The sequence below is a fragment of the Bombus bifarius genome, unplaced genomic scaffold, assembly GCF_011952205.1.
Source record: "Bombus bifarius isolate JDL3187 unplaced genomic scaffold, Bbif_JDL3187 scf7180000008218, whole genome shotgun sequence".
NCBI lineage: Eukaryota > Metazoa > Arthropoda > Insecta > Hymenoptera > Apidae > Bombus > Bombus bifarius.
Window position 1 is genome coordinate 609,757 of NW_022884519.1, and position 16,113 is coordinate 625,869.

The window sequence follows — 16,113 nt, forward strand, 5'->3', positions numbered from 1 at the left end:
AAAATCCGTAATCACTTAGTTGCCAACCTAATACATCTCCCAAATATTCTCCAGGAATTTAAGTAAAAAAGAGAATATTGTTAAATAACCCAATTGTCGAGTAGCATTCAACGTCATGCATCGATCGCCAATGTTCAGGTTAGTAATCCTTGGCAGTCGTCAACTTGAACGATAAATCGATGACTAAAGTGGAAGAAACGAGTGTCAGGATATGACATCGTACTTCCACGTAACGAAAGTGAATTTACGGAAAACAAGGACCACAGTTTGATAGTCGACGGTGTAATATTCATAAGCGGGTGTCGTAGAGAGCGAGCGCAGGCGTCGTTGTCGTCTTCCACGGTATCCTCCTGTTTGCCTACGCGGAAGACAACGGTTGTTCGTTCATCCGACACCAAGTCGGTTCTCCTGAGCCATGTCGACCACTGTGGTAGCAGCGAGTGTGTTCCTGCTTGCCTCGTTCCTCGGTCCTGCCATCTCTCTAACACCTATGAACATGTGTAAGTTTTGTCTACGATGGCTTTGGAAAATTTTCTTTGCAATTTTCAAACGGATTGAAACGTTCGAACGACGTATGGGTTTCGTGGAGTTATTTTGGAAAAAGATTCACAAGTTGATTCGAGATGTCATTTTTTGAAAGGAATATCAGATGAAACTCTTTTACTTTTGTTTTACAGAGCTTTAGAAATTGGTAGTAGATGATTTGAAACTGTTTTGACTTTTTTTATTATGATTATTCTTTAGTCGTTTTCATTTCCTTAAAACAATATTCTCAAATGCTATAGTTCGTTACTTCTTAGTGAAATGCCGATCCTGCACAGTGTTAGTCATAATTATTCTGCTAGAGTTAATTATTGTCAAATGCAATGTTATGAAATATTAACGAAAATTAGATACATCGGTTGCACTGGTTAAACATTGATTGGGTCGCATAAAACTTTGCTTCGTTCTCGATACATCGATAGTAGTTGTACCATTGTTGAATTATTCACGCGATAAACGTTTGACTAATACCTTCCGTATCTTCTGTGCCAACTCGAACGGTTGGTCCCTGGTCCTTGACATAGAAAGAAGTTCAACGAAAGCTATTACCGATGATTGAGACCGAAAAAGTAACAAAACGACACAGATGGCGATATCGTCGCACGATCATTGCTTCAGATGACACAAACGCGGTGTAACTTTTCGCTCTTTTTTCCAAACAACGAGGGAAGAAATTATATTAGCTTAATGAAACTTTTTCTACATGAAGAATAGCAACTTACAGCATAATAGATGATTATTGCACGATTAGATTCTATCTACTGAAACGAAACCATATGAAGCAATACAATAATGAATATCAATAGCGAGGTAAATATGTCACGTGAAACGATGACATTATATATGTACTCTTTTAAAAACAGCTCCTTTCCTTGTATATGTAAAAATATATGTAGGATATCTTACTACGAATTAATGTAGCTAACTTAATTTAAAAAAAAAAAAAAAAATAGCGAATGTGAAAAGTCTTTGAGAGATTTCTTGTTTAAATTAATTTACACTGTAGTGATCTTCTTATTGTTTTGTACAGTGATAGTAATAGAGGAACCAGATAAGGCGATACTAAGCATTCTGAACGATGCTGTACCTCAAGCAGAAAAGAATTTTGGTGAAAACATCATCGCCGTCCATATTTCCACAGTGCAAGTGGATCGTGCCAACGTAGACAGCAGTTACGAGAGAGGTTAAGAAGCAAAATGTGTCGTGCAGTTTTCACAGCTTTCACGACCACAGTTCCAATCGATAGCGATCTCTGCAAGTTGTAATGAGCGATTTCAAAGCTTAATTGCTAATTTTATCGCAAATATTCATATAAGGAATTTAACGAAAATTCCAATTTGCTTAAAAATAGATTTATCCCTCAATATTGCAAAACTTAATTGTTCCAGACATACTGTATTTCGCTATAAAAATTTATTATTGTTAATTTAATTTCCGGCTAATTTTCAAGCAATTTACAAATAGCTTACAAATTTCTTCACTCTTCAATGCTTTAAAATTAACGATATTAGACATGTAATACTCCACGATGAAAATTGTTGTCTTGAAAGAAAATAAGAAACAATGGAAGATAATTTTATTCGTGACTAATTCTCATACGCTTTGCACCCTTTTGATCGATCTATCGATGATAGCTGTGCAACATCGACGAGCTTCTCCGACATGATCGCGCTTCATTCTTATTTTCGTTTCGTTAAAATCAACTTGCAGTATGTGCTGCCTTATTTAAGGGAATCAGTATCATACTCGACATGACCTGGACTGGTTGGGATCGCCTACGAAACTTGGCCGACGAGAACGGAATAATATACAAACGGGGCGATAGCAATATAAACCCGTACATCCAAGCAATCGACGATCTTTTGATGTTGAAAAACGCCACGGACGTGAGCCTGATCTTCGAAGATGAAAGGGGTACCTTCATATCAACCTTCGATCGTTTTTCATTTCGTGTCAGATGTTTGAAAACTGATTCATACCCCTTTGCAGAATTGAATCAGAGTCTCTACTATTTAATTGGGAATTCGATCATAAGACTGGTGGTGATCGACGAGTTCACGGAGAAGACAGTGTCAAAGATTAGGAGCATGAGACCATCGCCATCTTATTACGCGATCTACGCGAGCACAGCCAAGATGGAGGATTTCTTCAGAACGGTGATTCCTAGAAAATCTTTTAACCTGTTAATCGGAGAAAACACGCTAACCTGTCTATTGAATCTTTAGTAGTTTTAATTCAATTTACTAATTCTATTTAAAGATCGCTCAGTTTCCTTTAGTTGTTGTTTTATTTTTCGTATACTTGTAAGGATTAAAATCGAATTAAGATTTTAAAGATTGATTGGACAAGGAATGAGCAGGTTAACAGGTTGAACGATTCAGTATAAAAACTTAGCTTGTAAATTTACTTTGCTTATGAAATTTAGGCCATGCAAGGAGGACTGGTCACGAGAAATGGAGTATGGAACCTGGTGTTCACTGACAATAATTACGAGACCTTTAAATATATCAACGGAGAACATCAGTTGGATGTTTCAATTACTATTCTATCGATGAAGAAGGATATTTGCTGCAGACTAATCGGTGAACCGGCTTGCACTTGTCCCTCTGATGTTCAAGTATCTAGACATTTTTTATCGTGTATAGTATTTCTCGATTCAAACGATTCACGTGCTCTTTTCGTACCTTCCCATGTTTCTAGATGTTTTCACATTACTTTAAAAGATTAGTAGGCCTGATAGTGAGTTTAATGAGCGACCTGCAGGCGTCTGGCATCAGCGTGGAACCAAAAACTGGCCGATGCCCTTCGCCAAACACGAGTCAAGCTTCGAATCTCACGTCTGAGGCATTTAACAATAATATACTAGCGGTAAGTTGAATTTCAGTTGTTCGATGATTCTCAGAAGGAACTGAAGGTTGACGGAAAAATGTTGTGACAGAAATTAGGAGGTAACGACACGTTCGAGTACTGGTCAGAGAAAGGAATGATCACTTACAAAGCCGAAATTGAGTTGGAGGAGTTTAATGGGATTTTGGAGCCGCTGGCCACTTGGACGAGGCATGGTAAAATCAAAGAAGCTGAGAAAAACAAGATAAAGCCCGCTAGAAGATTCTTCCGAATCGGAACTGCTCCTGTAATTGACACTCATTACGATGTTTGCATCACCATAATTTTGACAACTTTAATTAATGCAAATATTACAATTGCATTAGTCAGTGCCTTGGACCGTTCCCAGATTGGATCCAGTAACTGGAAAGATCATGAAGGATGAGAACGGAAATGATATGTGGGACGGCTATTGCGTGGATTTTGTAAAGAAATTATCCGAAGAGATGGAATTCGATTATGATCTCGTTGTACCGCAGGATCATCAATTTGGGAAGAAATTATCTAATGGACAATGGGATGGCTTGATTGGTGACCTTGCTAAAGGGGTAAGAAGTATGCAAGAAGGATGTTAAACTCTGTTGAAGTACTTGTATACTAAACTTGATAGTGCCTGTAATTATGCAACCATTTAATCTTGCTTGTAGAAAATTTTATCTGTTTAGACCTTTCTAATGATACAAACTGTGTGATTCCTCTTGGTGACATTTGATTTTACTTTTTATTATTCAACAAACTTATTGCTAGAAACTTGTTCTTACTACAGACATTTATTTTGTTTTCCAGGAAACAGACATGGTAGTTGCATCATTGACAATGACTTCAGAACGTGAGGAAGTGATCGATTTCGTCGCCCCATACTTTGAACAATCTGGCATATTAATTGGTAAAAAGTTTCTATTTAAAATATTTAAAAAAAGTTTTATATTTTACACTCATATTATTATGTTACACTATACTATTTTGTGTTATGTATAGACACTATGTGCTATACTATTACGTTCACTATTATTATACTTAAACTCACGTTATGTTTTTAATCTACGTAAATACATATTATGTAATAATTTTTCATTCCAAGTGATGAGGAAACCTGTGCGCAAGCCGTCTCTCTTCAAATTCATGACAGTACTGAAAGTCGAGGTATGGTTAAGCATCGTCGGGGCACTAACGTTAACTGGCATCATGATTTGGATACTCGACAAGTATTCTCCGTACAGTGCCAGAAATAATAAACAACTCTATCCATATCCTTGTCGGTAAGAACTGTACTGCAAGCCTAGTTTCGAAGACTCATTAAGGGACATTTAGATTTAGATTTCGGGAAATTGCCCTTAACGATTCTTATATTGTATGCTGTTATAATACGTCAATACGTCTCGGGAAGGTAAAGAAATTATGTCGTCAAAAATAGTGCTTCAATAGGATCAATGTCCTGTATTTAGGGAATTCACGTTGAAAGAAAGTTTCTGGTTCGCTTTGACGTCTTTTACACCCCAGGGTGGCGGCGAAGCTCCTAAAGCATTATCGAGCAGAACATTAGTGGCCGCTTACTGGCTGTTTGTTGTCCTAATGCTCGCCACGTTCACCGCTAATCTGGCTGCTTTCCTTACTGTGGAAAGAATGCAGGTGCATAAGTTTTGTAAATGGATTTAGAAAATTTCGCACATACTTTAGAAGATGATAGTTAAATACGCATTTTGTTCCAGTCTCCTGTGCAATCTTTGGAGCAATTAGCGAGGCAGTCAAGAATCAATTACACCGTGGTGGCTAATTCTGCGGTACATCAGTACTTCATGAATATGAAGAATGCAGAGGATAAGTTGTACACGTGAGTCTGAACTTTGGATCCCTGTGTTGCGAATTCTCAACTAAATGGCGATCGGTTGATATAGGTAACCTTGGACGAGATTATCGTTCAAGGTGGAGTTAAATTAAATATATCGAGTATTAGTATGGTTTACTTGTTTATTTGCACTTATTAGTATACAGTCAGCAGAAGCTTTGTCTCGTCCTTATGTATTGACTTTCCGCCCCCGGGTTTACCACTGTTTATTGTGGACTCTCGTAGCCGTATATCATCTGGTATTGTCAGCTGTTTACCCTAGACCTGACCCCATCGGGCACTGAAGGTGTTTTTAGCCTCTTAATGAGGTCCGCATCCGTAAGATTTACAGCTCAGGTAGGTAGGCAATTCAGACTTTTCCACACAAGGTAGGTGTATTGTCGAGTCATAAACAGACGGCCACTCGAAATCCCAAACATACCGCCTCCTTTAAACGGGCACGTTCAAAAGTTGTCTGTAATGATGAAGTGTGTAATTACACACATTCGGAAAAGATGTAGATTTAGCAAAATGCAATTGTGTACAAACTATCTTATTTTCTAATTGCTCTATGTATTCTACTGGTATGTTCTGGTTTGTTGTATTTCTAAAGGTTCTGATTTCCTCGAGTAGACCGTCTCGTGCATATTTACACTTATCAATTTCAATGTTGACCTTCTTTAAAATCCAATCCAATATTGCAAGTTGTTTCAAATGCTAGTTAGATTTTATTGCTTTCCCTTGAGATAAAGTACTAATGATAAGTGCTAAATTTTGTAGATCCCATGTGCAGTCGCTTTAAATCAACGTTCAATTCAATGATTTTCTGTATGTATTTTAAGCAATCCGGATAGCAGTCATTCTCTTCGTTGCTAATAAATTCACCGCTGGAGTCCACTGCCCAGGAAGTGTCGTTGGGCATCTTGGTTCTGAGCTGTGGTAATTGTACTGGCTTGGTATGTGTCCCTTGGCGCCAGATTATCCACGGAAGACGAGACCTGAGCCGTCTTTCTGTTTCTTCCTATTCTTCCCAGTCGATTGGACGCAGTTCATTGGAATTTATACCTACTGACGTTTGTAGCCATCCTGGTTCACTGTATCGATATTTATTCGTTGTTGGATTGTTCCTACTAATTAAGAAAACGGAATACCCTGCTTTAACTCGGGTGTCAGGGGATTGTTGCTCTCTGATTTGACCAGCATTAATTTTATTTTGTTCCCGTGAAGTGTCACCGTGCTGGAACTGTTCAAGGAGCATGCTGCCCCATCATTCCTGTCGAGTTCGTCGTTGGGAGACAAGGAATGATTCTACTGATCGGTAGTCTTCAAAATATCTTCGTAATCCGATCTTCAGGCGAACTTCGATCGTACGCCTCTAAAATGTCCTTGATAGTGTTGCGAGTTCTTTCGAGCTTCTAGGACTCGTTCTAGTTTCCAATTGCTCATGCAGGATGACGTAGTTTGTGAAAGGACGTTGAGCGTTGAGTCTAACAAGACTCTGCACTGTTGCATTTTTCCGGTTTGATCACTGATGTTTATAAGGTCCGTAGACAAAACGACGTTTGGGAATATCTTAGATGCGTGACCTGTTATATTAATTTAAGTTGGCCGCCATGATTTATCTATATCCGAATGTAGGAGAGTGTGGTGCCATTTACGGCATAACTTGCAACTACCAGATGTACATTCTGTCACGGAATGTGTGCTACGTAAACAACAAACAGAGATTTTTCTACTGACATAGACAACAATTTTTTGCGATTTCGTGTTGTGTGAGATCCGTTAAAAAATTTCACGTGATCGGAGATTTTGATATCCGTTTGCACATACCGCCTTGGCTCATGATACGTAAACTATACGGACGGGTAGTAGGGCGTGATGGTGTTTGATATGTTGAGCCTATAGCTTCTAACAGGTTGCAGCGACTGTGTAAAAAGTCGAACAGTTGTCCGACGTTTGGAAAGGTTGTGTGGTCTGTCCGTGTGATGTGTTCCTTCCATCGTAACTGTGTGTCGTGATCTAGCTTCGATGTAAACAAATATAGTAACACGGTATCCGCGGTTGGCTGATTGAGTGATTGCAATGCTTTATAATTTGTTTAAATAGAATTGTATACCTTGGTAAGATGGCCGCTGTAAAGAAGAGACGTCGAACAATGCTTTCAAATGGTTGGCCACGATTTTTCCAAGTTGATTGTATTGTTTCTCCAAAATTTCCCATAGTATAGGATAATTGATGGCTGTATTTTCCAACGACGCTATGGCAATAGCCGCTTCCTATGTTAGGCAAAAGCGGAGATATATTAATCTCTTACAGTCGTCAATACGCGAATTCTCGTGTACTATGATCCCGAAAAAGAAGGTAGTTGAATTTTAGGCAACTTTATTGAATTTAATGCAACTTCATTGTCGATCCGCCGTTTAGCGATCTCAATTATATCAGTAGCGCGTGTTTTACTTTCCAAGAATTTATATTTTAGGGCAAGGCGTTCATCTTGTGTTTGGTCCTCGTCTATCTCGTTTAATTCGCTTTGATTTTTCCTAAACGTAGCATATTCTGCCTCTAAATACCTGGTATTGAATGACGGTTACTGATCCTCCTTCCTCATATTTATCAAGTACCTCTTGAAATGCTTCTAATTCTTCCTTGAATAATTTTCGTTCCATTTACAATTTTCTTATGCGTCCTTCTTGATTGGAGGCCATGGTGTACGCGCGTGAGTTTCGATATGATAACTTTAAGCAGTTTGCAAGGGAGAGGTGACTCAACAAACATATGACTTATGTTTATGTTTCGAACGAATTGATACTTCGTCTGCTGTGCAGCGAGATATTGACGGTATATTTCGCGATAAAGGTATAATATTTCCTTCCCGAAGGTGACTCTTGTATTGACTGTGATCGGTGTATTCCGATGGAGAGCTGTCCCTGTTTGTTTGTGTAGTGATAAATAGAGTGTGGCGATAAATAGACGCCGAGGAAAGCACCTGTAACCAAAGATTGACAATACTTGTCCCGACTGTTTGTTGACGTAGGTTATCTTGCATGGGGATGTTGTGTGCGGTGTATTTTGCGATGAAGCTAGTTCTTTCCCCAAGATGGCACTCACGTTGATGTTATTTGTCTAACGATCTTGTTTTCCTCCGAACTGTTGCTTCCTCCAACGACACAGATATCCGGCTCGAAGTTAAATGGCGGTCGGTTGATATCACCTTCAACGAGATTAACGCTCAAGGTGGAGGTAAATTAACTATATCGAGTATTAGAATGGTTTGCTTGTTTACTTGTACTTTTTAGTATGCACGAAGAGGTTAACGTTCTCATGGCGATGGATGTCAGCAGAAGTTTCGTCTCGTCCTTATATACTAATTTTCCCCCAGTTTTCCATGGTTTATTGTGGATTTTCGTGGCTGTATATGGTGTTGTCAGCTGTTTACTTTTGACCTGACCTACCCAACCTACATCATCGAGGACTATTATTCACTATTTGAAAAAGAAGCCTAAAAATGATTTAGTTAAAGTGGTTAATTATATTTGCGGTAATGACTTTATTTAACGATTTTACATATTGTTTTTACAAAACATCAAATTAAAAGTATAAAAAATATAAGTAAAATTAAAAACATCAAAGATGACTAAAGATAAGTAACACGACTTGAACGTTTTAAATTAATGATGCATTTTAATATTTTTTTATAGTGTGGTATCGTTCGATTATAACTTTATTTAGTCACAATTGATAGTGTAACTTTTTCATTCATTTTAACACCACTAAATTCGTGTATTTTATTACATACTGTACTTTATAAAAACAAAAAAAGTGATTATTTGTCCTTCATAAAATCTCCCTATTCAGTTGGCTAAATGTTAAGGTGTTCTTAACCTCTTAATGAGGTCCGCATTGTAAGGTTCACAGCTTGGCAAACAGGTGGGCAATTTGGACTTTTCCAAACAAGGTGGATTAGACAATCAGTAGATTAGTAAATTGACAATACGTACGATTATACTGAAACAGTATTATTGTCTGCAATGGCCGAGTGGACTCTGTTATTGAAGGTTATGTTACATGTATTATATTCCAGGACAGGGCTACAATACTACAATACTTATTATTTATGTTATTCATTTTTTAGTTGATTTTACAATCAACGACCATTTCATGCTTTAGACACTTTGTTCTGAATAGATTCCATTCCGATGACTTCTTTAGTCACAAATCGGTGAATCGACTGACGACATAAATTTTTACAAACGATACAGACGGTGAGTTCTCGGCCATTGGAAACAATCCTATGACAAAGAATGTTACAAGAAAGATTCTATTAATCTTTCGTGATTTAATGTTTGGATCACTGGTGTCGAACGAATTAATAACATTTCAAATATTGAAATTTACAAATTAATCATATTTATTCCTCCCATAAATCTGCTCTAATTTTTCCCAATTTTATTTCACAATTAGGGTATGGAAAGAAATCACGTTAAACAGTACCAGCGACCAAGTAGAGTATCGAGTTTGGGACTATCCAATCAAGGAACAATACGGCCACATATTGCAAGCTATTACGCAGGTCGGCCCTGTTGTAAATTCCAGAGAGGGTTTTCAAAAGGTATGCGTTGACGATCAGTCGCTCGTGCCAGGCAAATCGGTGAACAAAGCCATCGTCTTTTGCGCCGTTTCAGGTGATAGAAAGCGAAAATGCAGAATTCGCTTTCATCCACGATTCATCGGAGATAAAGTATGAGGTAACGAGGAATTGCAACCTGACTGAGGTTGGGGAAGTGTTTGCGGAACAGCCTTATGCAATTGCTGTTCAACAGGGAAGCCATTTGCAGGAAGAAATAAGCAGAAAGTATGTTTTTGTATCAATGAGTTTGTACTAACCCGTCCTGATGAGTTTGTACTAATCTATCCTGATGAGTTTGTACTAACCTTACCTATCCTAACTAATTTTATAATTTATTATATGTTTCTATCCTATTTATATCAATTGACTTGTTGTAGAATTCTAGATTTGCAAAAGGACAGATACTTTGAAATGTTGGCATCTAAGTATTGGAATCAATCGTTGAAGGCTCAGTGTCAGAATTCTGATGACAACGAGGGAATAACATTGGAGAGTTTGGGTGAGTTGTTATGAACTAAAATATTTTAATAATTCAAAATGTTGAATACTTGAAATGTGAAGATAGCTTAATATTTACTAAATAGCAATTTTCTGAATAAATAAAACAGAAAGGTTGAATATTTTATATCCAAACTTCAAAGAATTTTATCTAAAAAATATAATAATAGTAATGTATAATATAATTAAATGTACATGATAATTTAATCAAACAATTCCACGTGTTTTCAGGTGGAGTGTTCATCGCAACTCTTTTTGGTCTCGCTCTAGCGATGATCACGTTAGCAGGAGAAGTGTTTTACTATCGAAAACGAAACACACAAGACAAACAAAAAGATAAAAAGAAAGTGAAAACCATCGACAACGAGAAGCTGATTATGCAGAAGTTGGCCTCGAAATTGCAAATGAAACCTGCGCCGACCAATGCGTTTTTCGAGAAAACGATGAATCCTCCCCGCGTGTCTCACATTTCCGTGTATCCTCGCAATTTCACTTTCAAAGAATGAAAAACTTCATAGAGTAAATTAACATGATTTAGAATAGAGCTTATAATGTACGGAAATCTTCTTGTACACACGGTCAAATCGTTCTGTACTCGAATGACAATTTAGATTCGATAATAATTTGAATAAGAAACGATGGCAACGTAAAACGAGAGTGAAAATAAAGTTTCTAGCTAGAAAACGTAGTTTTACAAGAACCAGTATCCTTCACTGTTTTGCAATATTTGTCGATTCTTTACGCCTCTCGCGAGCCCCGGAAACAATCGTAAATCGATCGATTGTATTAAAAGATATTTCACTTTCGTTTTAATTAACTCTGTACTAGCAGCTTGTAGTCACGTGAATAAACAATTAAGAATATTTTTTATATGTTTTGAAAATTTTTCATTTTCCAAATTCTCCTTCATGCACCAAGTGCATCAATTACGAGAGAAAGAATCGGCGATTTCCCGGTAAAAATATACCAATACCTGAGGATGTTTTTCCCAACGATGCCTCTTAAATCGATACCACTTGGAGGTTATTGTCCATCGCGACATTTTTTACCAACTGCGGTAACGGAATTGCATAAATGAAAGTGAGCAGTTAGCGATCGGTCGGCTGTGTCGCTTCGATTCGTAACATTCTACCGCTGTGACAGATATATTCCTTGAATTGGTCTACGAGATAAATCTAAACATATCCAATTTATGAATGCATTCAGCAGATAAACCGCGACAATTAAAATAATATTTAGTTATATGATAAACGATATTATCTATGATTATAAACATGGTCTATGTATATTACTGTCCTTGTTAATTAAAAAGGTATCGTATTTGGTATATTTCATTTTCCAAATATATTGAAATATTTGAAGCTTTTCTAACCTTTTAAGTTAAGCTATAAATTTATAATAAAATATCTATAAAACATCTTAATAAATATTTAATATCATTCTACTGTAAGAATAATACTAAGATATTATTAAACGTAGAATAGTTTAAGAACAATAGTTTAACAAAAAATACAACAGAAAAACAGCAAAAAATATTAATAGCCTTTGTAAAACTTAATCGTCGACACAATTTCGAGCATCTTCCTGGTGAGAAATAAAAACTAACGCATTCGTGTGCCTCGCTACGATTTTTCTTGCTTTTAACGAGACAAAAATGATCAACCAGTGGCCACGGACGAGCAAACAGCGTCCGCCACTGCTTTACGCTCGCTGATTCAAATCATTCTGGTCGACAAGCAACGTTCACCGAGTCCGGAGATAGTTTGTGTTTCGCGAAATCAAAAGGTGGGGTGCTGATCTTTTGGATCAGCAAGTCGATATAAAGGCTTTCCACGCGCAGGCGAGATCATTTCATGGGAAAGTGATGTGGCTCGCCGAACCGGAACCGGAAACGCAATAAGTGTCCACGATCGGCGATATCTCGCACCATGCCCTTCTACAAGTTCAATTCTCCACGCCTTGGTGGAATGTTTCTGGTAACATCGCCTTTATAGTTATTTATTCGCAATGGAGTAGTCGCATTTTATTATTGTTCAAGATTATCTGAATGAGTCGTACATTGAAATTTTGTTAGTCAATATTTAATTGTTTACTTCATTGTTTCAGATTTCAAAGCCTTTTAATATCTCTTAATAAATACATTCTCTGTTCTTTACACTTTTTATTGGATTTTTTATTAATAGCATAAATAGTCAAATTCTATTATTGGGTTACCAACCAAATAATATTATCATTAGGTGGTAATGACAAAATCCGCAATCACCGAGTTGCCAACCCAATAGACATGATTTTTCGAATAACTTTGTTTCAATGTTTCATAGAATTGACCGCTGTTAATCGGTATTTAGTCAAACTTTGAAATTTTTAAATATCTTTTAATAAAAAAAATTCCGGTTACCTATACTTTTTACTGTATGTTTCGTTAACATTTTTACTAGTAATATTTATCGTGGTTTCTATCATTTTTCGGAAAATGAATATGATTTATTAAAGAAAAAAACAAGCACATGCTTTTATATAAGAAGATTGAAATAGATTGAAATTAATCTTTTCTGATGCAGATGTATCTTACGCTGACGATCTTCTGCGTGTTAGCAAATGCCGAATTCTACAAAGCCTTATACGTCGACGATTATCCATGGATTCGCGCAAATCGCGAGATTCCTAGCGAATCCGCCTCTTCAGACCACTCGTCATCTTACAGTCGTTTCTTAGAGTCCAGAAAAAAGCACCGTTCGTTGGATTCTGCCGAGTCCTTCGACAAGCCTAGAGAATGGTACTCGAGTTCCGCCACTAAGAAAGTCCCCACGGAGAACAAGAACTTCAAGAAAGTGATATCACCGTTTTACACCATAACGAACAAAGATTCGCAAAAGTACAAGGACATGGTGATGAAATCCGGTGTTCCGTATTGTCAAGAGATCAGGAAGAAACGAGTTAATAAGAACAGCGACGCGAAGAATAGCATGGTCTGTTACAAATGTAAGAATCCGAAAAGTGGCGCCACTTACGAGCAATGCTCCTATCATTCTCAACCATTGACCGATTCTAGCAACGTGGAAAAGATAGCAGTGCCACCTTCAGTGTTCAGAAGTAGGAGATCCAACTCTGAAGAAGCTTTTTCTGGTTTTAAAAATTCCGGTGATTACGGAAGACACGATAATCCGTACAGATTTAACGAGAAGATTTTCTCCGACGCCACGGATGATGTTCCGGCAGAGTATAAAAATAAAGATGAAAAATGCGAGAAAGTGGTGAAGGATTCCATGGTGTGCATGGTGTGTAAGAATACCAAGAGCAATGCAAAGTACGAACAATGTTCGTATGTTCGACAGCCTAATGAGAAGAGATACGCTTATAGTAAATCTAGCTCACATAAGAATCCCGAGACATTTAAGAACACTGAAGCTGAGAAGAATGATAATAAGGACGGAAAGAGATATGACAAAGAATATTCGGCAAATAAACCGGTTAAGGAACGTTTCGGTTACGTCGATAAGGAAGAACCAGAGGGAAAATCTCTCGAAGAAACCAAGGACTCGTCTGATAATTGCAAGAAGGTGCAAAAGGGCACGAAGACTTGTACTATCTGTAAAGATCCCAAAACAGGTGGAAATTACGAGAGATGCTCGTATACTTATGAGCCAGATGACAAGGTCTATAAATATAGTAAATCAAGAAGCTTTGGATACCCTGACAGTTCTTCCGGAAATAACGATAAGAGAGATGCTAGTGACAAAGAAGACAAGTCGTCTGAGGAATCACGAAGTGAACCTGAGGAATCACGAAGCGAACCTGAGGATTACAGCAAAGACTATACTATTCCTGAAAGTTACTACGAGAAAAGTCATTCCGCTCCATCGAGTTCTTACTTCAAAGGCGACGAATCCAAGTCGAATTATAGCCAGGGTGGTTCTCAGGAAGCTAAGTCCGCCTCTGACGAGGATGAATCTTTATCTGGCTATGAAAGATCTAAATCAGAGTCAGAAAGAGTGGCTGAAAGCATCGAACCAAGTCATTGCAAAGAGGTTCAAAAGGATTCTATGACTTGCAAGGTCTGTAAAGACCCAAAGACCGGAAGTAACTCTGAACAATGTTCGTACAAGTATCTACCAAATGACAAGAGTTATTCGTATTCGAAATCTAAATCATTTGGTAGCCCAACTGAATCGAAAGACAAATCTTACGACGGATCCGAGAAGAAAGAGTCCAAGGAGCCTTACGAAAGTCCAGGCTATGATTATTCTTCTAAGAAGATGCCCTACGTTACCGACAGCGATATCAAAGACGAATTTTCGGTTTCTGATCAGACAAGGCAATCGGAAGCAAAAGAGGAATCAGCGAAATCTGCTTTAAAGAAAAGCGACGTAGGCTTCTACGATGCGTTCAAGAAGAAGGCAGAGATTCAGAAGGTTCTTCAGGAGTTCCAGAAGGAAGATCGTTCCAACTGTAAGAAGTTGATGCGTGACAAAATGACTTGCTACCAATGTGTCGACGAAAAAGGTTTCCAAAAGGAAGAGTGCGCTTTTGTAACTTCTGAAGAACCATCTGTCGATAAATCGGATTATCGAGAAGGGAAAGAATACCATGTAGAGCCTACCAAAAAGGTTCCCAGGTCAATCATCGCCCAACATCTTCTGCATGATCTTCCTATCGAACCAGAAGCTGCCGCAAGTGAAGGAGCATACGTAAAACGAGAACAAGCAGACAAGGAGAAGGATTCTGGAGAGGTTGAAAGATCCAAGGAGGTTGAACCTTACGAATTCGCAGCAGAGACTAAACCTGTGTTTGATAAGGTTCTTGGATTCACACTTCCGGCGTACATGCTGAGTACTTCCGAACACGAAGAAGAGTTTGATAAGATCGTAGCGAGTAAGGGGATTTAAAGATGTTGTTTTTGTATCTTCTTGATAGATTTGACGATGCTTAATCGCTTGTAGAACTCTTCGATTAAAAATAGAATTAATGTTCATATACGAAACTCGGATCTAAAGGTCGCTAGGGGTATTTTAATTGATAAAAATATAATATATTTTAATCGTTTATATTTTACTTCCATCGTAAAGTTATTTAGTATATAAGTGGTACTGAATTGTTATATGGTTTGTAATTAAATTTCTTCTTGTTTAAGCGCTGGTGAAATTAATGTTTGCCCGATTACGTGGAATTGCGTTACGGTTACGCTCGATCGGACAAGAAATTAGAAACTTCGCTTGCTGCATTTATTGCCACCGACTTTTTATTAAACGCTATTTCGTTTTTTTTATTTTTTATTCTGTATATGTAGGGGAAAGAGAATAGAAGATTTCTTCTATTCATATTTCGTGAGAAGAAAGTGAGAATACGAGAGTGATATCTACTGTCGTTCTATTTCGTCATGGATGACTGGCTGTGGATAAAGAAACCACCTCGACAAAATCTAACAGATTACGAAATATCGTTTTTCATTATAGCTTTATTCGTCAACCGAGAAACCTTTCGTCGTTTTAATACAACTCATTATTCCCTTGGACTATCCATCTAGAAAACCATTTCTTTTTTCATATACAATTTTATCATTTAATAGTTCAATCTGCAATTCAGAGAGACATAAATTTTTCTCAAAAATAATTTTAGTTTCCAATTAACTTTCAATGCATTTCACTTTTACATTCCCATCAACATTCGCTTATTTCTTATTCATTGCACAAGATCCTCCGTGCTTTTCTTCAAATTTCAATTTCCCAAATTTTCT

General features: G+C 37.5%; 2 protein-coding genes across 2 annotated transcripts; both read left to right on the top strand.

The window, feature by feature from the left end:
• Positions 1 to 200: 200 nt before the first annotated feature.
• LOC117211106 (ionotropic receptor 25a-like) lies at positions 201 to 11,249 on the top strand. Its single transcript, XM_033454693.1, has 16 exons — positions 201 to 500; positions 1,574 to 1,726; positions 2,254 to 2,457; positions 2,533 to 2,699; positions 2,969 to 3,160; positions 3,244 to 3,411; positions 3,482 to 3,676; positions 3,756 to 3,977; positions 4,216 to 4,315; positions 4,511 to 4,688; positions 4,875 to 5,058; positions 5,139 to 5,260; positions 9,716 to 9,863; positions 9,937 to 10,106; positions 10,259 to 10,380; positions 10,611 to 11,249. Exons 1-16 carry the CDS (start codon positions 416 to 418, stop codon positions 10,883 to 10,885), a joined length of 2,685 nt encoding a protein of 894 aa, XP_033310584.1. The 5' UTR covers positions 201 to 415; the 3' UTR covers positions 10,886 to 11,249.
• Positions 11,250 to 12,920: 1,671 nt separating this feature from the next.
• LOC117211125 lies at positions 12,921 to 15,569 on the top strand. The gene has a single exon (XM_033454732.1). It carries the CDS (start codon positions 12,935 to 12,937, stop codon positions 15,263 to 15,265), a length of 2,331 nt encoding a protein of 776 aa, XP_033310623.1. The 5' UTR covers positions 12,921 to 12,934; the 3' UTR covers positions 15,266 to 15,569.
• The last annotated feature ends 544 nt before the right edge of the window (positions 15,570 to 16,113 follow it).